The 22,805-nt window shown below is 44.9% G+C and overlaps 2 protein-coding genes across 5 annotated transcripts in view; both read left to right on the top strand.

Annotated features, from left to right (window-relative positions):
- Positions 1-217: 217 nt before the first annotated feature.
- On the top strand, positions 218-16,146 carry LOC140359348 (CASP8 and FADD-like apoptosis regulator). 2 transcript variants are annotated; one of them, XM_072444233.1, is made up of 11 exons: positions 218-303; positions 6,937-7,245; positions 9,274-9,379; positions 9,510-9,645; positions 11,516-11,559; positions 11,639-11,699; positions 11,784-11,830; positions 11,902-11,977; positions 13,216-13,549; positions 14,122-14,292; positions 14,932-16,146. In XM_072444233.1, exons 2-11 carry the CDS (start codon positions 6,956-6,958, stop codon positions 15,059-15,061), a joined length of 1,395 nt encoding a protein of 464 aa, XP_072300334.1. In that variant the 5' UTR covers positions 218-303; positions 6,937-6,955; the 3' UTR covers positions 15,062-16,146. The 2 variants fall into 2 exon arrangements, with proteins under 2 accessions (XP_072300334.1, XP_072300335.1); XM_072444234.1 differs by having other exon boundaries at positions 11,519-11,559; positions 14,932-16,134.
- Positions 16,147-17,789: 1,643 nt separating this feature from the next.
- dip2a (disco-interacting protein 2 homolog A) overlaps positions 17,790-22,805 on the top strand; it is a 127,163-nt gene continuing 122,147 nt past the window's right edge. For 2 of the 3 annotated variants that reach the window (XM_072444229.1, XM_072444230.1), the window contains exon 1: positions 17,790-18,011. In XM_072444229.1, the coding sequence (XP_072300330.1) occupies positions 17,906-18,011 (106 nt within the window). In that variant the 5' untranslated portion in view covers positions 17,790-17,905. The remainder of the gene's footprint in view (positions 18,012-22,805) is intronic. The other variant, XM_072444232.1, reaches the window with a different exon arrangement.

Below are 22,805 nucleotides of genomic sequence, written 5' to 3' on the forward strand. Positions count from 1 at the left end.
TACAGTAAATGTCTCCTTCATATACAGACAATAAACATGATTCATATTTCTCTGTTTGATGTTCACTTTCACACACCATGAAACTACGTCATCCCGCCTTTTTTACTTTCACTTTCGTCTTTTGAGCCCTGGAAAAGTTACTTACGCAATGGATCTTCCTGTGAATCGACCACACTTTTAAATACTCCGTGTATTTCGTAAAGTTACAGGATTGTGAGTAATGCGGAACTGAGAGGAAGCGCTGTTTCCCCGGAACTGAATGATCCGCGTTTGTTCTTTTGTTCTCACGCGTCGAGGCTGAAGGTACGCGCTTTACTCTTCTTCTCATGACTGCCATATTGATCAACTAAGAGTAGGAGCTTAGATGTATTTAGGGTGTGTTTCTCACCCATGCAGAAAGTTATATATCGAGTGTAATACGTTTGATATGTTCCGTAGAGCCATAAACACGTTTGGTTTAAGGGTTTAACGTTGTTACGTACTAGATACGTAAGATAGATCCAGAGTTGTTGTCTTCTAGAGTAACATTATATCATTAATAATGTCAAAGAAGAAATTAAAAGAGGAATAACATTTGCTGCGCGCGTTTACCAAAAAAAGGGGTGGAATAATTGAGTTTAATTGTGTGCAAATTGGTATTTTCCAAAGACTTTGAAAACAATAAATACAATGATAAAATAAAAAATAAATGTATTTAATGGAACATTTATTCTTTGACACTTAAGAAATGAAAAAAATATAGTTTAAAAAAATGTCTAAAAAGTTCTATTCTGGGACATGTATGTATAGCTGACATTTTTAGGGGGAAAGAAAAAAAAAGTACATTTTTATATTTTACATTTCTTCTCTGAGAGTTTATTTCGTATTCCATGTTGTAAAGTATTAATATATCATAATTTGCTATAAACTCAGCACCTATTCCAAAGCTAATATACCTTAAAGGTTATTAAATGTTAAAGTACAAATTTGACCTCTGTATTTGACCCATAGGTGTTCCTGTAAAATCATGAAATGTTTCGTAAACTTAACTGAAAGTTTTATAATAATGAAACCTTTTTTGCATAGATAAAACTCTCAAATAAGTAAGTGACTAAGCTCGTCACAGCCGAGGGGTTTGCATTCAGTTATTCAGTTTTGGTTTTAATTCCCTTAAATCAGAGAAGCTTTTCCACAGAAGGTTCATCTTTTGCTGTGTCTCAAACAGACCCGGACTGTGCCAGAATGATGTATGAAATATAGCGTACACTTTCTCTTTTTGATGATCTTAACTATGCATGTATCTGGTATGAATGAGGGAACTGTTAGATTACAGTTGCCTATATTTGACAGAAATCTGCTTATGAGTATTTATTACACAGATGATGGGGTCGGTCTGGCCCTTTGACACATGCCTGGATTCAAATATGGCCCTCAGGGAAAAACGAATGCCCACCCCTGGTCTAAAGTGCACCTCTGACCCCCCACAGGCCCCGGACTCCCCTCTAGTGGGCAGCAGGCTTTTAGCTAGAGGGCCGTCTTCCCGTCTTTTGGACGGGGTGTCTCAACATGTGGACGGACATTTTCGAGGGCAAGGACGGTGTAATTTTTATTAATACATTTTAGAAAAGTTTTTAAATCGGGCCGGGAAGCGCTTGATGATAGTCCGCCGTGGTCCGCGCCATGACAGTTGAGTGTTTACAAGTGAAAATTTGCATGCTGTGCGCTGATTGGTCGACAAAGTTTGTGTGCTTGGCTCTGATTGGCTGCCGAGCCGTGGTCTGGAAAATGCCGAACCATCCATCCATTTTCTGCCGCTTTATCCGGGGCCGGGTCGCGGGGGCAGCAGTCTGAGCAGGGACTCCCAGACTTCCTTCTCCCCAGACACTTCCTCTAACTCCTCCGGGGGGATCACGAGGCGTTCCCAGGCCAGCCGAGAGACATAGTCTCTCCAGCGTGTCCTGGGTCTTCCCCGGGGCCTCTTCCCGGTGGGACATGCCTGAAACACCTCCCGAGGGAGGCGCCCAGGAGGCATCCGAAACAGATGCCCGAGCCACCTCAGCTGGAGGAGCAGCGGCTCTACTCCGAGCTCCCCCCGTGTGGCCGAGCTCCTCACCTTATCTCTAAGGGAGCGCCCAGCCACACGGCGGAGGAAACTCATTTCGACCGCTTGTATCCGCGATCTTGTTTTTTCGGTCACTACCCAAAGCTCTTGACCATAGGTGAGGTCAGAACGTAGACCGACCGGTAAATAGAGAGCTTTGCCTTTCGGCTCAGCTTCCTCTTTATCACAACGGTCCGATGCAGCGACTGCATCACTGCAGCTGCTGCACCGATCCGCCTGTCGATCTCACGCTCCATCCTTCCCTCACTCGTGAACAAGACCCCGAGATACTTGAACTCCTCCACTTGGGGCAAGGACACCCCACCCACCTGGAGAGGGCAAGCCATCTTTTTCCGGTCGAGAACCATGGCCTCGGATTTGGAGGTGCTGATTCTCATCCCAGCCGCTTCACACTCGGCTGCAAACCGTCCCAGTGCATGTTGCAGGTCCGGGTTTGATGGAGCCATCAGGACAACATCGTCTGCAAACAGCAGAGATGGAATCCTGTGGTCCCCAAACCGGACACCCTCCGACCCCTGACTGCGCCTAGAAATTCTGTCCATAAAAATTATGAACAGAACCGGTGACAAAGGGCAGCCCTGGCAGAGTCCAACATGCACTGGGAACAGGTCTGACTTACTGCCGGCAATGCAAACACAGCTCCTGCTCCGGTCATACAGGGACCGAACAGCCCTGAGCAAAGGGCCCCGGACCCCGTACTCCCGGAGCACCCCCCAAAGGACACCCCGAGGGACACGGTCGAAAGCCTTCTCCAGATCCACAAAGCACATGTGGACTGGTTGGGCAAACTCCCATGAACCCTCGAGCACCCGATGGAGAGTATAGAGCTGGTCCAGTGTTCCACGACCGGGACGAAAACCACTCTGCTCCTCCTGAATCCGAGAAAATGCCGAACCTCCACAGCCAAATACAATGTCAAATACGGCGCGATGCGCAGAGTGTGATCCGCACGGCGAGAATCGCAGGCGGCGCGAGAGTATGGAAAGCCAATATGATACGAGAGGCGTGCGCGCGCCGATCTAGATCGCCTCCGCGTTAAAAGCGCCGCTTCGGCGCGAGCGAAAATGTTTAAAGCCCCCGGTTGGACGGGGTGTTTTCAAATCCTAGCTAAAAGCCTGGTGGGCAGAGGTGGGTAGAGTTTGCCTGGTCAGGTGTTAGGGTTAGGGTTAGGGTTAGGGTTAGGTGTTCTTCAAATGAATATTACTCAAGTAGAAGTAGTGGTCCAAGAAAGTAAGTAAGTAGTAAATTAAGAAGTAAGAGTAAATGTACAAAAGGCCCCGCGGCCCCGGGGTTCCTATGCTCTTGTAGTTCATGGGGCGACCACTAGAGGCGCGCCAGCGCCACAGGGTGCCTTATGACATCACTGCATTTCACCCTTTATTCTTCCCTCCACCTCATCACTGAGCCTTATGATGTCACCGGTGTTCCGCCTTTGTTCCTTGGATCCTGGGGCAGGGTATATAAGCCGGGGAATCTGTATTGTCTTCTTCTGTGTCTCCTTCTGAGTCTAAATAAAGCGACCAAAGCACCTCGTATTGTCTCGTCTTTCCGATCCTCATTCCTGGCCTCCAGTAGTGAGGCACTCTCGGGCAGTGACTTCTACAAACCCAGAACTAGCACCTTACGGTCCGCACCGTAAGGTGTTTGTTATTGGTTATTGGTTATTGGTTTGAATGGTTATTGGTTTAAATGGTTATTGGTTTGAATGGTTATTGGTTTAAATGGTTATTGGTTTGAATGGTTATTGGTTTGAATGGTTATTGGTTTGAATGGTTATTGGTTTGAATGGTTATTGGTTTAAATGGTTATTGGTTTGAATGGTTATTGGTTTAAATGGTTATTGGTTTGAATGGTTATTGGTTTAAATGGTTATTGGTTTGAATGGTTATTGGTTTGAATGGTTATTGGTTTGAATGGTTTGAATTCAAGGTTTTTTGAGTATCCTGACAACAACGTTCAGACAATATTAGATTAAACAGATATGTGTTAAAACATATCTTTAAATAGTAATTATATAATATTAATTTAAAAAGTGCCTCCATCCTTGTTAGAAAGAATGCAACATATGTTTTTTGTTGCATTTATTATTAGAAACGGTGTATTCATATTTACATTTTGTGTAAAACAATATTTGCAGCATTAAGGATAATCTGTCCACCATTAGCTCTCCTGCACTTGTAGGCTGCAAACACAGCACCCACAGGCTCTCTCCCTCGTCTCTGGTGACTTTAACCACGCTTCTCCCTCTTCTGTCCTGCCAACATACACCCAGTATGTTACCTGCCCCACCAGAAACAATAGAACATTGGACTTGTTTTTTGCCAACACCAAGGAGGCTTATTCTTCTTCCCCCCTCCCTCCCCTGGACAGCTCGGACCACAGCCTTGTACATCTGAGACCTGTGTATGAATCCATCGTGCGCAGGCAGCCTGTGATGTCCCGTGAGGTGAAATGGTCTGCTGAGAGCGAGGAGGCTCTGAGGGACTGCTTCAGCACCACTGTCTGGACTGAGCTTTATGACCCACATGGGGAGGACATCAACACCATCACGGAGTGCATCACGGACTACATCAACTTCTGTTTTGAGAACACTGTTCCCTCCCGGACGGTGCGGTGTTTTCCAAACAACAAGCCATGGATTAACCGTGAACTGAAGGCTCTGCTGAAGGAGAAGAAGAGAGCCTTCAGGGAGGACCTGAGGACTGTGCAGAAGGAGCTGAGGAGGAAGATCAGGCAGGCGGAAGCCAGCTACAAGAGTGTGGAGAAGCCTGAAAACCATTTCAGGCTTCAAACCCCCCACCCTGCCCAGACAAAGGGAGATCTACAGTGGGTGAACGATTTAAATACTCACTTCTTGAGGTTTGATCAGTCACCCACCCCTCCCCCTGCACAGCTGCATGCCCTCTCTTCCACAGCCGGACAATGGCCCAACCCCGTCCCTCTTCGCACCTCTGCCCCGGCCCATCAGCTCCCCACTTCACCTGGACTCACCCATCCCCCCCAGCACACAGTCCCCCTGCCATCTACTGACTGTCACAGCAGCACAGGTGAGGAGAGAGCTGAAGAGGATTAAAGTGAGGAAGACAGCAGGACCTGATGGCATCAGCCCCAGGCTCCTTAAGTCCTGCGCAGATGAACTGTGTGGAGTTATGGAGCATGCCTTCAACATGAGCCTGAAGCTGAGGGTGGTACCACAGGTCTGGAAGACCTCCTGTCTGGTACCTGTGCCTAAGACACCGCGCGCCAAAGACCTCAACAGCTTCAGGCCAGTGGCTCTCACATCCCACCTGATGAAGACACTGGAGAAGCTGGTCCTGGACCACCTCCGCTCCACCGTGAGCTCAGCCATGAACTCGCTGCAGTTCGCATATCGGTCTGGCATCGGAGTGGAGGACGCCTCATCTCCCTGCTGCACCGCTCTCTCTTTCACCTGGAAAAGCCTGGCAGCTCTGTGAGGATCCTGTTCTTCGATCTTTCCAGCGCCTTCAACACCATCAGCCGCTGCTCCTGAGGGACAAGCTGGAGACGGCTGGTGTGGAGTACGACCTGGCAGAGTGGATCCTGGACTATTTCACAGACCGACCCCCGTTTGTGAGAGCACGGGACTGTGTGTCTGACACTCGGACCTGCAGTGTGGGGGCGCCCCAGGGCACTGTCCTCGCGCCCTTTCTCTTCACCCTTTACACTGCAGACTTCAGGCATGACACGGACAGCTGTGTCCTGCAAAAGTTCTCTGATGACTCTGCCATCATCGGACTCATCTCGGACGACAATGATGCGGAGTACAGAGGACTGGCGCAGGACTTTGTGGACTGGTGTCAGCGGAACCACCTCCTCATCAACGCGGGGAAGACCAAGGAGATGGTGGTGGATTTCCGCAGATGCCACCCCACTGCCCCCTCACCAGTGAACATCCAGGGACGGGACATTGAGAGAGTGGACTCATACAAGTACCTGGGTGTTCATCTGAACCACAAACTGGACTGGACTCATAACACAGACGCACTGTACAGGAAGAGCCAGAGTCGGCTCTACCTCCTGAGGAGACTCAGGTCTTTTGGAGTGACAGGGCCACTCCTGAAGACCTTCTATGACTCTGTGGTGGCATCAGCCCTCCTGTACGGTGTGGCCTGCTGGAGCAGCAGCATCACAGAGAGGGAGAGGAAGAGGCTGGACAGAGTCATCAAGAAGTCCAGCTCCGTCCTGGGCTGCGCTCTGGACTCGGTGCAGGAGGTGGGGGACAGAAGGGTCCTGGCTAAATTCACATCTATGCTGGACCATGAGTCTTACCCCCTGCAGGACACTCTGTCCGCTCTGGAGAGCAGCTTCAGTGAGAGACTGATCCACCTTCGCTGTGTGAAGGAAAGGTTTCGCAGGTCTTTCCTTCCTGCTGCTGTCAGACTTTATAACAAACACTGTTAGTCCTGAACACTCGCAATACTGACCTAACCATGTGCAATTCTGTCATATGTGCAGTTGCTGTTGGAATTCATGTGCAATTCATGTGCAATCTATGTGCTGTCGTGACACATATTCATGTGCAATTACTGTCGTGATCACATGCAATGGTATTTATGTATTTATTTATTTATTTGTCTATGGGAGTTTTTATTTATTTATAGGAGATCTTCTACTGAAAGTGTTTTTCAGACTTCCTATAAGTGATCTGTTCTTCTGTATCTACCTCTGTATCTACCTGCGTTGCACCAATGAAATTTCCCCATGTGGGACAATAAAGGAATATCTTATCTTATCTTATCTTATTAGATAAAACCCAAACTGTTATTAAGGCTCTAAGCGTGTCATGATATGGTTTTGTTGGCATGCTCCTACAGACCAGCCCTGCCCGATCTCATGTCCAGCCCCGCGCCTCTCCTGCCTCTGCTCTGTCAGCTGGTGGACGCCCTGAGTGAGACCGAGCGGAGGACCCTGGTGTTCCTGTGCGGGAGCCTGGACTCGGAGCACAGCCCAGCCCAGGCCCGGACTGTCCTGGAGGGAACGGTGAGCAGCAGTGAGCGCCCGGGGCAGGTGGTCCCGGAGCTCCTGGTGCAGCTGAGGAGGCTGGACCTGCTGCGGAGGCTGTGCCAGTGCGGGAGAGATGAGGTGGAGAGGCAGAGCAGCACGCACGTACTCTCTGCTTACAGGTGAGTGACCCGAGGCAGTGACCCGAGGCAGTGTCCCGAGGCAGTGACCCGAGGCAGTGTCCCGAGGCAGTGACCCGAGGTAGTGACGTGAGGCAGTGACGCGAGGCAGTGACCCGAGGCAGTGACTCGAGGCAGTGACCCGATGCATTGACGCGAGGCAGCGACCTGAGGTAGCGACCCGAGGCAGCGACCCGAGGCAGCGACCCGAGGCAGTGACGCGAGGCAGTGACCCGAGGCAGTGACGTGAGGCAGTGACCCGAGGCAGTGACCCAAGGAAGTGACCCGAGGCAGTGACCCGAGGCAGTGACGCGAGGCAGTGACCCGAGGCAGTGACCCGAGGCAGTGACCCGAGGCAGTGACCCGAGGCAGTGACGCGAGGTAGTGACCCGAGGCAGCGACCCGAGGCAGCGACGCGAGGCAGTGACCCGAGGCAGTGACCCGAGGCAGCGACCCGAGGCATTGACGCGAGGCAGCGACCCTAGGCAGTGACGCGAGGCAGTGACCCGAGGCAGCGACGCGAGGCAGCGACCCGAGGCAGCGACCCTAGGCAGTGACGCGAGGCAGTGACCCGAGGCAGTGACCCGAGGCAGCGACGCGAGGCAGCGACCCGAGGCAGCGACCCGAGGCAGCGACCCTAGGCAGTGACGCGAGGTAGTGACCCCAGGCAGGCATTCAAGTGGCTGTAAGAGTCTGTCATGTAATAAAGTAAGCTCTGTTTGGCCCCAGCACAGATATAGTGTAGTAAAAGTAGCTCTTAGGGTCAAAATGAGACCACTGTGTGCTGTCTGCATCTAATTCTGTCCTCCACAAACAAGGAAATGATTCTGGTGCAAAACTGCATTCCATCCTGCATCGTTGACGTCAAATTATTACGTTGTTTCATAAGAATTTCTTGTCAAGTACTTTCATTTTTTCATAATCTTTGTGACATGTCATTTAAAAATCGACATTATGTTTGAGTTTACCTGCTCTCACAGTAACTACTGCAGTTCGCATTTGACCAGCCACAAGAACACATGACCTGAATAACCTGGCATAAGTTATTATCAGTTAGAGCAGGGGTCTCCAAACTCAAGAGAGCTACTGTACTTTTACTGACCACAAATGGCAGGAGTTCCAAGATATTGAGCCGATAACAGCGACAGTAAAGTTAGATGCCTATAAAACATGAAACAATATTCATTTATTTTCCAACCTATTTTACTCACAGCACACTTTTTTGACTCGAAGTGACGGCACACCAGCCTCCAAAAAATTACAAACGCTCCTGATTAAAACGAGATCTAACTGATATCTGTGTCTCTGTGTCACATCTGAAGGCACACACTGGTGGTCGAGTGGATATCTTGGCTCAGACAAATTGCTGCATGTCTTTCCCAAGTCTCATCCCCATTTCACGCTGCACTGTCCTGTCCAGTAAAGTCTATGGACCAAAAATCCTTAAAAAAAAGAAAGTATACAACGTTTAAGAATGGGCATGTGGTTAATCAAATTTGCATTATTCAGTGTAATTTGTAGAATTCCTTCATCCTTAAAAGGGAGTGGAGAGCTAATGGTTCCTACAGGCTGGAGAACCCTGATTTAGAGGTTTTAGCGCCAATGTTTGAACTTCCAGGCACATTCTTGCACTGTTCTGTTCAATTGTAGTCGGTAAAATACAGAACTGATCCAGTTAACAGCAAATATGGATTAGAACCAAATGAATATTGGAGAATTTCAAGAGAATTTCCTCTCAGATTCGCACTCATTCTATGCATAACTATTTCCATTCCTCTCGTGCGCTCACTGACGCTGATACAACGCTCCAAAACACTCTCTGGTGTCTGTGTTTGGTCCCTCACCTTCTAGTCCAGATTAGATTGAACATTCCTCAGGTGGTGTGACTTTCATGAACACTGATCCAAAAATGCTGTTTGGTTTCACACTTTCACTTACAGGAAATATGAGGAAGACATTCTACTACGCACTTCTCGTCTGTGGTAAACTAATCGTCCCTGTTGTGTGAAAACCTGTCTCTTCCGCGTGCAGAGTTCTGATGGTTAACCTGAACGAGGACCTGAGCACTGAGGACCTGAACCAAATCAAGTTCTTACTGGGACGAGAGCTTCCCCGGGACCGGCTGGACAGAGCTAAGGTACATGCAGGTTTACTATGGTTTGTGCTGTGTTTTTAAAAGTAAGAATAAGAAACAATAATGTACAAAACAGTGTTAAAGGTGTACATTAGGGGCGAGTTTCTTCCAGTAATGTGCCATGTGCTGACAGTGCTTTCTGGACATCGTCACTGAACTGGAAAAACATGCAGAAGTCTCGAGTGAGAGAGTGGACCGGATAGAAACCTGTCTGAGGGACATTGGCCGAGTGGACCTGGCCAAAAGAGTGCGTGCGCTCACATCCAGAGGTGAGCACTACTCGCTCTGTTACTTTAAAGATGATTTACATGTTACTTTAATTATGTACCACTTTTCAAATACATAATTACAAAGCTTCACACAGTCCTAAGGGATGTGGTCAAATACACACTGACACATCCGAAATAACTCTTTGGACATCGTATCTGAATATATATAAATGCATGACTTTTATGGATGGGCAAGCAGACCTTTTTTTTCTCTTATATAATTTGTTTATACAGGGAAAACCTAATGAAAGAAACTCTTTTTTGAGAGCACCCCGTTAAAAACAAAACACAGTTTCACAATATTGGATCAAATCATGTAAAACAAGAGGAAATTCCTAAACCAGGGCATAAAATAATTAGTTCCACAGACAGGGAGCAAAGTAGCTGAAGGCCTTTTTTCCCTGACTCAGTACTGACTCTGTGTGACTGTAAAATAAATAAGATAAGAAAAGATAAGATATTCCTTTATTGTCCCACATGGGGAAATTTCATTGATGCAACGCAGGTAGATACAGAGGTAGACACAGAAGAAAAGAACAGATCACTTATAGGAAGTTTGAAAAACACTCTCAGTAGAAGATCTCTTATAGACCATGTCAAACTTTGCGTTTTCCTTAGGATGTCCGCTTGGATAACGTGACGATCTCCGGCTAAGACGACGATACTCCGCAGTTTCATGAGTTCTTCCTTTGTGTAAACACGCACCGGTGCCGGCCGGGGGGCGCGGGGGGGCCGGGGGGGCTCGGAGCCAGGGCACATCGCGACGACACGAAAACACTCAATCCAGCCGAACAAAGTCAAAACAAGTTGAATTAAAGCGATTCCAGTGCCTGAGAGCACAAGAGGTGGAGACTGAAGCTCAGCAAACATGTTAAATAATCAGGCAAAATGCCAACTAGAGCTTTATAAGAAACAAAAGGCAGCACTCCCTACTTTAGAGTATAATAATGAGTTCTGTATCCTTCTGCAATGAACCTTAGTGCTGAATGATGAGTTCAGAGTTTTAAGACTGTTGCTGTAGAATGCTATATATAGAATACATATAATATCACCATAATCTAGCACTGAGAGAAAAGTATCCTGGATCAACTGTTTTCTACAATTAAGAAGAAAACAAGTTTCATTTCTAAAGAAGAATGACAATCTGGCTTTAAGATTATTTGTCAGCCCTTGCACGTGTTTGTTGAAGTAGAGTTTATCATCAATTCAGATGCCTAAATATTTGTAATAGGCACATGTTCAGTCACATTGTTTTACTTGAATTAATTTTAAACACAATTTTGTTGGATAGACTGAAAATCCACTTGAATATTTTGAATCACTTGTGCGGCAGAAGGCACCCTGGCATATAGAATCACACCATCTGTATGCAAGCAGATGCTAGTTTGTTTTAGATTGTGGCCAATTTAGTTCATATCAATTGTAAATAAAAGTGGTCCAAGGACAGACCCTTGAGGAACACCTTTGTAGAAGAAAGATAGAAAATTGAGCAGAAAAGGCTTGATCTTTTCCAGTGAGGTAATCTGCAAACCATTTTACTACTACTACAAAGACTTGTGGCCTCTAAAAGACACCGTGACTCCGGGCCAGTCTTCAGCAGCAGAAGTCAGGGCAGAACGAGCTTATTTGGATATTTTTCTGAACAATTTAAATATAGTTGTGATAATATAGTTGTATTATTTTATTTTGTTGGTCAATCACTGCTTGCCTTTGTTGCCCTGACCATACTTCCCTGATATATGGTTATGGTTAGTACAGGGATGGGAGACTGCTGGGACTTAGTACTGTATATCATATTCTATGCACTATCTTGACCAAATATACCAATAATAATAATGCCCATTTTATTATTTCTTGTTTGTGTGAAAAGCAGTCCCTGAACACACTCAAGCTCAGCGGCTGTGGTGTCCTCCTGTGAGTAAACTTAAAGTACTGATATTACATTCATTTATCTAAACGTCGGCCTCATCACTTTGAACTGTTACTTGTGTAGTGTCCAAGACCCATTCACTCCAACTATTTCCCACAAACCAGACCTGTGCAGCTTCTGAACTGTAAGAATTCCTCTCACATTTTATTATTTAAAAAATCTTAATTGAAATCTCCTAATACTTTGATCATGTATGATGTGTCCCCAGGTGCAGGGCGTCCACGGCAGCTGCTGCACAGAGAGCCCAGAGGCGCTGTAAGTCCATTTGACTACAGTATCACAGTATTAAGTTCTTCTTATGTGACTTTTGCATTTGGGTTTTACAGAATGATCTAGAACACTACAAACTGAACACTAATCGTGGAGTGTGCGTCATCATCGACTGTGTGGGCCAGGATGGAGGTAATACAGGAACTTAAATACGTATTTTCTTATGTACTTATTTGGTAAAACACATATTAATAAACATTATGCATTCAAATATGTGAAGATTATAGCCAATGTGTCCAATTTACATCTTCAGTCCCCTGACTGGTCGGACACAAAGACAAAAGTTACACATCAGCAGTTAGATTCAAATTAGATTAGCCTTTCTTGTCCCCGTAGGGTCATTTGCTCTCTGCCACTGGGGCCCCGTGTCAGGAGCAGTGGCCTGCAGCGCGTCCAGATCCAGGCTTTGAGCTTGGCTTGGTCAGGACTACTGTAACTGCAGGATTTTACCCATCGTGCATGTTTTGATGGCGGCGTGCCCGGAGGAAACACGGGGAGGAACATGCAAACGTGTCTGGCCCGGGAGTCAAACCTGCAACCTTCTTGCTGTGTGGCAAAGTGCTAGACTCTGCCACTGTGCCATTCCTTTGTATTTAAACCAACACTCACAAAAGTCTTGTTATACATGACTCTAACAACCATTTATTAAAAAGTAACACTGAGAAGAAGACATGTTCACCTCTTTATTGGACAGTGGACCAAGAGAACAAGAAGACTGATGGTCATTTTTGTGAACAAGATGATGGCCCCTAACTCACAAATCATAGCACTATTGTCAGCTCTTACTCCCAGTTTTACGAGAGATCAGATACTTTATTAGATGCAGACAGCCGTCTCATTTTGTCCCAAAGAGCTGTTTATACACTATATTTGAGCCGCTGCATGAGGTCAATCATTTCCATGATTTGCAAAACCATCATCCATAGCTTTTGACAAACGCCTGCTGGGGACAGTATATTTGGTGTGAAAGATACTGTGTTACTACAGTCACTCGTAGATAAGATAAATGCACTTCTGCTCGGAGGGAACGTAGGCGAGATTGTTTTGGATTATCATCTGAGGCTCCCTCTGGTGTTGCCTTTCCTCCAGCTCACTGTATTCCTTTTGTAGCAATTGTTGCATTTTGGATGGACTTGTGTGTTTTGATGCCAAACTCTAGATGCTCAGCTTTAATTCCAGTATTTAAAAAAAAATATATTCAGCTTTTTTCCCCAAACTGCCACTTTACCAACAACAATTCTATATTATTTATATTATTATGTTATTATATTATTCCACCAAACAATTAAAACAACAAGAAAAGTGGTCACATGCACTTTAAACCAGTGACAATACAATACATTGAATACTTGAATGTTGTGGTCCTGCAGAGCTGCTGGAGCAGACGTTCAGGGGCCTTCACTTCTCTGTGGTGCTGCACCGCTGGCTCAGTGTCAGCGACTGTCTGTCCGCCCTCAGGACTCTGCAGCAGGGCCCGCTCCTTTGGGGGGCCTCCTCTTTCATCTGCTGCATCATCAGCCGGGGGAACGCGCACCACCTGCTGGCCACAGACGCACACAGCATCGGCCTGCACCTGGACACGCTCCGAAAGATGTTCACCTCGGACCACTGCCCCGCACTGACCAGCAAACCCAAACTGTTCTTCATCCAGAAGTACAGCGTGCCTGAGTACCAGCCCGGTGCAGGGAGGAGCCTCGGTCACAGGTGGGTGGAGCTACAAGCACAGGGGGGTGGAGCTATAGTCTGATAAACGTCAGCTCGACCACTGAAACTATCTGGGTATTTGGATGGACAGTACACTCCTCTAAAGTACATGTGGAATACCATGGCCCTCTCTTGATCAGCTACGACTAGTTTTAGTAATAATAATAAATCTTTTATTTATATAGCGCTTTTCAGGGACCCAAAGACGCTTGACATACAAAAAGGGGGGGGTATTTGCAGACAGGGGGGGACAGCACGTACAATACACAATAATGTACAGATAAAATAAACAAGACAGAAGAGGTAGAAAGAAAATGATGGGGATGTAACGGGGGTAGAAGTGTAGACAGTGGGGTAGAGGAGGCTGGGGGAGGGGGAGGTCATAGGCTTGGGTGAAGAGGTATGTTTTTAATAAAGGTTGATTGATTGATTTATTATTATGTCCATGGCAGAAGTTTTGAGGTGGAGTGTCCAAATACAAAAATACAAAACCCGCTACGGTTATGCTTTGATTCTTATTATTACAACTACTACAGATAAAATGGTCAGTAAATCATAACCGCTGTCCACAGTGAGGACCTGGAGACAGACGGTGTCCCCGGCCATAGGCAAACCCTGCTCCCCACTGACGCTGACGTGTTCTGGAGCCACTGCTGGACCCAGGAGAGCCAGCTGAAGACCAGAGGACACCACTCACACTACCTGACGGCCCTCATGGGGGCGCTGCAGCCAGGACACATCAGGTATGTGGCTCCTGTTATGTCGCAGGCAGAGGTCGGTAAGTACATTTACTAAAGTATGTTTTCCTTATCTTAAGTACATTCAAGTACACGGTATCTTTTCAGACCCCTTACATTTCCTCCTACTTGATTTCCATACATATTGTACAGTGTTACAGTCTTTTACTTGAGTAAATGTTGGTTCCTCTGCTTCAGATTGTTGACAATATGAAACATTTGTGTTTCTTGCACCTTCAGATAGGATTTAGCCATTTTGTCTCTGGCCTTTGAAAAGAACATATTTATTTAAATTCTGTTTTATATGTTGTTTTTCCAATTATTTACAGAATATAAATCAGATCTTAATTACTCTTACTTTAGTAGCACTTTTTTCTGAATACTTTTTATTCTTACTTGAGTACATTCTTGAACAAACACTTTGTACTTCTACTTGACTAATATTATTTTGAAGTAACAATTACAATCATTATTCGTATAATCGTGAATTGACATTAAAAATAATCAAAATCATATCAGTTAAAATGTCTGTAAAAAGTCGTAAATGTCAAATAGAAATAGGAGTTTGACCCTGCTGTGTTACTTGAGTACAATGAAGGCTACTGAACCCACCTCTGTGCACGTGGTGCTCTTCTTCCTGGTTAGGAGCGCTCACCTGGTGGACCTTCACACCCGAGTGAACGCCGCCATCTACGAGCACAACCAGAGGAACCCAGAGGAGCAGTACCACCTGGAGCTGAAGCACACGCTGAGAAAGAACCTGTACCTGCACTGAAGTTCCAGCAGAGGGCCCCGAGAGGCCCCACATCGCTGAGTTATTACACCCGGCCACACTTTTATACTTTTGTATTTTCCCCGTCCATATTTATTCTTATTTATAACGGTAATAATGTGAAAACTCAGTGCAGCTAAAACATAAATATCCATTAACAGCCATTTTTATTATTGGAATTATTTTGTACTATATCCACAAAGTTCTCCTGCACACTTCTGGGACTCGTGACTTGACTCAAACATAATGACTACTGACTTTGGACTGTCTGAGCTGTGACTCAACTTGAGGCTTGAGAACTCAGACTTGGACTCATGGACCTTGGACTTGACTAGTTGCCGCTCTCTTATACTTAAACTGTCAACCTCTGTATATCTGCATTTTTAAATAAAGGTTTTAAGTTCAAAGTTAGTTTAATTAAGGCCCACTTTTTAAATGGAAGTTTTACATAAGAATGACTCATCTTGGACTTGGACAGGCACTGGGAGACCAAAGAACTAGACCTGAATCAACTCGGTCAGATTATTCCTGAGCAGCAGTGGAAAGTAACCAATCACAAATACTTGCATAACTGTAATCTATGTGTAAGTCGATTTTTTGGGGTGATTGTACTTTTTTATTAAACCCTTCCTTGTAATTGTTATTGAGTTACATTCTGGCCATGTGATTGTAAAGACTTACATTTAAATCAAAGGAGTTACTTTGTAGGCTAAAAATCTGCTTATTTCTGTTCCAATAAACACAAATTACAGCCCTGCATCGCCTGCTCTGATTGGCCGGAGCGCCGAGAATACAGATTAAAGTGAAAACTGCTTTATCCAGCTTTAAACTGTTTATTTAATCAGGTTTTGTACAACAGATTCATCTAAAACTACTAAAAGTAACTCTTAATGCATACTTTTTACTTTTAAATTTGAATTTACGTGAGAAACGAGTTCAGATTTCCCGTACTCTTTCCACCCCTGCTCATAGGTGACTTGGACTCGAACACGGAGGACTTGAGCATGACTTGGACTAATAAATCGTAACTCAACTTCAGTATCCTGGCACCTTCAGAATGTTATTCTGTTATTCATTTTGTACTTAATATTAAAGTATATAAAACACCATGACTGGAACTGATTCTCTCACTGCTGCTGGTTTGGGCTGTCATGTCTAACTAAGAACAGAGTGGTATTCTCACAAACTTATTCACCTTTTTCTGTTTTCTGACCATAATTTACATCAATATGATCCCCATCCGATTGACATTGTCTGTACTTAAGTGCACTGTCCCGGTGCTGTACAAAACTATCATACCATATAGTTTATTAGAAAAGCTGCAAATTGACTGACTGTTGTTTATTATTGTTTGTTTTGTTTACTGTGAATAAAGTGTTTAACCCGTCCACAACCAGGTCAGAATTGAAACTAAGCTAGCAAGGGCCATTCTGCAAAACTGGTGCTTAGTTTTGAACATTTTTGAAATTGGATTATTCTTTCCGTTTTTGAAGAACATGTTATAATATCCAAACATGCTATAGTCCATATCAAGCTTATTTATTTCTTTGTATGAGATTGTCCTATTAAAGTTTGGTAACAGGAATGACAAAAAGAGTGACATTTTTATTGAAATTTTGCCATTTACCTTGTGCAGAGCCACCTGCTGTAGCCCACATATTGAATAAATATTAAATTACTTGTATACATTAATGAAATAAGTGTGAAGAACAAAATGGTTAAATGTATTTAAAATTGTCTACAGGAATGAGCTGACATAAAAGCATTTTATTTATAGTACTGGGGTGGAGATTTTACAACCAGAATAAAACAGGAGAACCAAGGTAAAGTCAATGGGTCCATGTGTTTTGAGACTGTCCAATTCTCAGAAATATTGGACTGAGATTAACAAACCGCTACGAACTGTCTTTGTCACTGGCATCCTACTGAACTTTGTATCTGGGCCTTCAAACTCCAGCCATTGACACAATAAAGAGATACATTTGGAACATACTTTTGGCAGCGGGAAGAAAGCAAACAACGATTAAAGACTGCACTGACATAACAACATTAGATACATGGTGAAAAATAACATTCAGAGTTCATTTATGAACTGACACGGTTAATAGACTGTGTCACTTGTATTTTTATTTCTGTATGTGGTGTGTGTCCGGCCCTGTCCAGCAGAGGACGCACTTGTCTGCGCCTGCGCACACAGCTGTCACGAGCGCACCTGGGCGCGCGCGCCTGCCTGCGCTCCTCGCGCTGCTGCGCCTGTGACGCAACCGCGCCTGCGCAGTGGGAGCCGGAGCGAGAGAGCGAGGAGTTGAATGAGTTGTGGCCAGACTTCAGCGACGACAGCAGCAGGACCCGTGTGCCAGGCGTACGACCGCGGCTCCCCGGACAGACCGCGCCGTGACCCGGTTCTACCAGCCGCGCACATGGAGCTAACCCAGCGGGCGCCCGTGTTGTTAGCCTGGGAGCTAGCCGCCGTGTCATGACGCTTTTACACACGTTTGGAGCACATCTGCAGACGCGAGGAGCAGCACCACCCTCTTCTGCTCGGGTCCGTTTGGCTCGGTTCTATTCTCTTTCCTTGTGTCTTCTCACCGGCACAAACAATCATCTCTGACGGCTTTGGGGACCTGTTTTAAAGGCTATTTTCCAGGTCTAAACCATGGATCTAGCTAGAACCAAGTCAAAACCAGGTCTAAACTATGACTTAAGCCAGGACTAAACCGGGTCCAAACCAGGACTAAACTAGGACGTGTCCCAGGCGTGAGCCACAACAACAACCACACCTGGAGACTCTTCTCTTCCTCTCCCCGTGGACCTATCGCTTTTATTTGTGGACGTTTGTGGAGCGCCATGGCCGAGAGAAGCACTGCCGTGATGCTGGAGCCGGGTCCGGGGATGACACTGCCCGCGGAGGTCCGGGAGAAGCTGGCGGAGCTGGAGCTGGAGCTGTCCGAAGGTAAGCGTCGAAACGCGGCCACTGACAGGCGCGTTGTGACCCTGGACATTACGTGACATTTTCTGCACCCGGCGCTCCGTGATGGGCTTTGTTGTTAAAACGATCTCTCAAGGTTTTTTTAAAAGCTCATTTTGTAGAAGTTTTCTTTTCTAAGCTAAATTGCAGTCATTTATATAAAAGAAACTAAATGATCGTTGAACATATTGAGCCTATTTCTGTCACTACAGTTTTTGTTTGTTGACACACCCATTTTGACTATTAATCTTTTGTATTTACTATTTGCGTAACCATTGTACACATTTGATAATGATAATAATTATTACATTCTAGCAGAAGCAAAGGGTAGAACCACATCTACGTTTGCAAGTCTCTAATATTTAACCTCGAGTCCCAAGTCGAGTCCCAAGTCGAGTCCCAAGTCGAGTCCCAAGTCATAGAAGGTCGAGTCCCCGGTCGAGTCCCCGGTCGAGTCCCCAAGTCAAAGGTCCCCAGTCAAAGGTCCCCAGTCAAAGGTCCCCAGTCAAAGGTCCCCAGTCAAAGGTCCCCAGTCGAGTCCCAAGTCAAAGAAGGTCGAGTCCCCAGTCGAGTCCCCAGTCGAGCCCCCAGTCGAGCCCCCAGTCGAGCCCCCAGTCGAGCCCCCAGTCGAGCCCCCAGTCCAAGTCAATAAGAGGGAAAGTACAGTGTCTGAAACTACTGTGAGAAGTGCAGTTTTATTATTATAACTGAGTACTACCTTTACTTACAGCATTTCGAAGATGAATGATGCATATTAGTGAACAAAAATGTGTTATGGATTTTAGTTCTGTTGGAATTGGAGTCAGGACAGGCTTTTGTTCTAATTTAGGTCATTGTTTTGCTTTCTGGTTGCAGTGTGGAGGGGAAAAGTCATGGTAGAAACTGTACTTTAGTAACACTTCTGTGATGAAAGCTGAGGAGCTGCATGTTGTTGACCTGTGAGAAAAGGTGCATGTGTCATAGCCTCACCTTTGTTTGACCTCAGTTGTGCTGCAGGGGAAAAGGAACAGAGAAGTATTTAAATCTGTTTGGTTTTCTGGTACGTGATTCAATTCTGCATTTTGGGGGAATTTAGTTTAAAATTCAAGACTATATTTTTAAATCAGGACTTTGATTTTGGGGATTTGAGTTGACAAAAATTATATCAAATGAAAGCGAAAAAATGGCAACAATTTCATGAATTGTTGTTGGTAAAGGATTTCCCGGAGCTAAGAGCAGTAAGCAGTCCTCCTAAGCTGAGGTAAGCCCATTTATTCCTTTTTGTGAATCAGATAAAAGGAAACATTCTTGGATGAATCAGGGCTCGCCTTGTGCATCGACTAATGCCACATCTTCATTAGAGAAAAGGCAGATTAAACCGACGCTTCCAAAACTCCAGTGAATTCACTCCAACTCTTCTCCCTTCTGCTTATGTGCAAATTCATTCATTCATAATGATAACATGATAATTAAAATCAACTAATGCAAAATATACAAAAGACGCCTTTGACCAATTGAATGGACAAATGACTGAAGAACTACAGCTCTACTAATTTGATTCTATTTTAGGTTAACAAATCTCAATTTAAAGGGCACATGTTTTGCAAAATTGACTTTTTTGATCTTTTCGCCATGTCCTAACATTGTTCCTTCATTAAAAACACACCTGGAGTAGCATTTTGTTTCATTCACTCTAGCTTGAGGAATCCTAGTAAGACAATTCTCACCCCTCAGTCTCTGCAGCTCTGAAGTGGCCCCAAGAATCTTCTCTGCTGTTTTAGATTCCATAAATCATCACCAGACTCACTCTGTGCTTTTCTATCGTCATATCATGATCAGTACAACTGCGTGCTGAGACCAGGAAGTAAACCTAAAGCATGTTCTTTGAAATTATGTATCTTAACCTGTTGAGAGGTACTGCCATCTGTTGGAAAGAGATCCAAATGTAATTTTTTTTATTATAAATATTTCAAATTCACTTCAGCAGAGGAAAAAAAATATACCCTCCTCCCTTCCTTTTTTCATATAACATTATTTTCATATAACCTTATTTGTAATTGCAATTTACTTAAAAAATAAAATAAAAATATAATTCTGCATACTTCTTAATTTAATCAAGATTTAATGATTGATGTTCATCCTGCTCCGCTTGTGCTTGTTCTCCATCTGACTCCATTGTTTACTCAGAATGGGCAATTTTGGAGCGTCCCGATAAAGACAATCAGATGATTTTATCCAGTGTTAAAACAAGTCTTCAAACTTATTAGTTGAGGTTTAATCATCCAACAAATGTGAAACAAATAACAAAAGTGCATACATATTACTATATACCCTTTAAAAGTTTAAAACATAACCTTTTTATGTTAAGGTCTTTTTGCAGTATTTTCCTGATAAACAACACACACGATATTCCGAAACAAAACTACCTTCACGATATTATCTAACATTTGATATATTGTCCACCACTAAACATCTAAACATCATGAAATGAGCCTTAGCCCCATCCTGTGTTCTAACAGAGTCACATGTTTTCAGCACAGATCTACTTCCTGCAGATTCTTCCTGTTTCTGCAGCCACTTCCTGTTCTTTTCTGCCTGATAGCACTATCTGTTTCCACTGACATCAGGACTAAGCCTGGACTAAGCCTGGACTAAGCCTGGACTAAGCCTGGACTAAGCCTGGACCAAGCCTGGACTAGGCCTGGACCAGGCCTGGACTAAGCCTGGACTAAGCCTGGACTAAGCCTGGACTAAGCCTGGACTAAGCCTGGACTAAGACACAACTATGCCAAGACTAAGCCAGGAGGACTAAGAACTCAGAATGAAAACAGTAATAACTGAGACTAAACAGGGACTAAGGCAGGACTAAAGCAGGTCTTAAACCGGTCTAAAACAGGACTAAAGCAGGTCTTAAACAGGTCTAAAGCAGGACTAAAGCAGGACTAAAGCAGGACTAAAGCAGGTCTAAAGCAGGTCTAAAGCAGGTCTAAAGCAGGTCTAAAGCAGGACTGAAGCAGGACTGAAGCAGGACTGAAGCAGGACTGAAGCTGGACTAAAGCAGGACTAAAACAGGACTAAAACAGGACTAAAACAGGACTAAAACAGGACTAAAACAGGACTAAAACAGGACTAAAACAGGACTAAAGCAGGACTAAAGCAGGACTAAAGCAGGACTAAAGCAGGTCTAAAACAGGACTAAAACAGGACTAAAACAGGACTAAAACAGGACTAAAACAGGACTAAAACAGGACTAAAACAGGACTAAAACAGGACTAAAACAGGACTAAAACAGGACTAAAACAGGACTAAAACAGGACTAAAACAGGACTAAAGCAGGACTAAAGCAGGATTAAACCAAGACCAAACCAGGAATAACCCAGATCTTACTCAGGGGTAAAAGGTGTCTAACCCACAATACCACAGCTTCTCACAGTTCCCATTTCCCACTCACATGGAACAAAGTACATCTGTGTTATTTGGAGATTTAAAGGGGAAGTTCAAGTAGTGAATGGTACATACTATGGAACAAATCTAAGAATATATGTTGCATGTCCGCCAGAAAAGTGAATTGAATGAATGAATAATGACCCATTCCTCCTCATGTAGAATTCAGCAGAAGATCCCATTTGAGAACAACAGCCAAAACCAGTTGTTTATGTACCGTAAGTTGTTTCTTTGCACAGCTTTGTGAGTGGCCCTTGCTAGTTGCCACACCCATGACTCCTCCAGACTGTCCCCGGGGTGCTTCTCCCATGGGTGTTCCCGCTCGATCTGATGGAGGCTAAAGCTGTTGCCATGTCTACAGCCTCTATGTGCATTTACATGACCAGTAGATGACTAGAATAATCAGATAACCCAATAATAAGATTGGATTTTGATCAAACCCCTGGTGACATGTGTGTAAGAGTAACATAGTACAATGGATTAGACCTAAATCTTTCCATCTTCACATTAGTTTGCCCTTTTTCGTATTATTTTCCTTTAGGGCTGCAGCTATCGATACTTTTAGTAATCGAGTAAACTATCGATTATTTTCTTCAATGAATCGAGTTATCGGTAAAACATTTCTACACACCGTAAGCATATTACATTTAAAAAAAAAAAAAGATTTTGGGGTGCATGTGAATTAGAGTTGTGTTAAAAAAAATCGATTCTGCGATATATCGTCACGGACGCAGTATCCACTGTATATATTTAGATTTTTCTTATTTTTTAAAAAGATTTTTGTGGCCCATAGGCTTTACTAGACAGGAGAGGACATGGTGAAGTGGGGAATGAGAAAGTGGGGAGGACATGCAGCAAAAAGCCGGAGTCGGAACCCGAACCCACAACACTGTGGCCGGCCGCACCCGGAGCCGGGCATACGTGTGCTGTGCCTTAACCACTCGACCACCGCGCTGTTACCGTCCTGCAGGAAAAGCAGAAGCTGCTCAATCTGCCGGAACACAAGCTGATGACTGACGTGCAAACGAGGTGGAATAGTTCTTTTGATCTGCTGTTTGTGAAGCGCTTCTCTCGGCCGAGGTGAGAAGGAGCTGTGGACCTGATCAGAAGCTCCTCTCGACCGAGGTGAGAAGGAGCTGTGGACCTGATCAGAAGCTTCTCTGGGTCGAGGTGAGAAGGAGCTGTGGACCTGATCAGAAGCTCCTCTCGACCGAGGTGAGAAGGAGCTGTGGACCTGATCAGAAGCTTCTCTGGTCGAGGTGAGAAGGAGCTGTGGACCTGATCAGAAGCTCCTCTCGACCGAGGTGAGAAGGAGCTGTGGACCTGATCAGAAGCTTCTCTGGGTCGAGGTGAGAA

Source organism: Eucyclogobius newberryi, unplaced genomic scaffold, assembly GCF_026437365.1.
Source record: "Eucyclogobius newberryi isolate DKJ021-1_F unplaced genomic scaffold, fEucNew1.0.hap1 SCAF_14, whole genome shotgun sequence".
In the NCBI taxonomy this organism is placed as follows: Eukaryota; Metazoa; Chordata; class Actinopteri; order Gobiiformes; family Gobiidae; genus Eucyclogobius; species Eucyclogobius newberryi.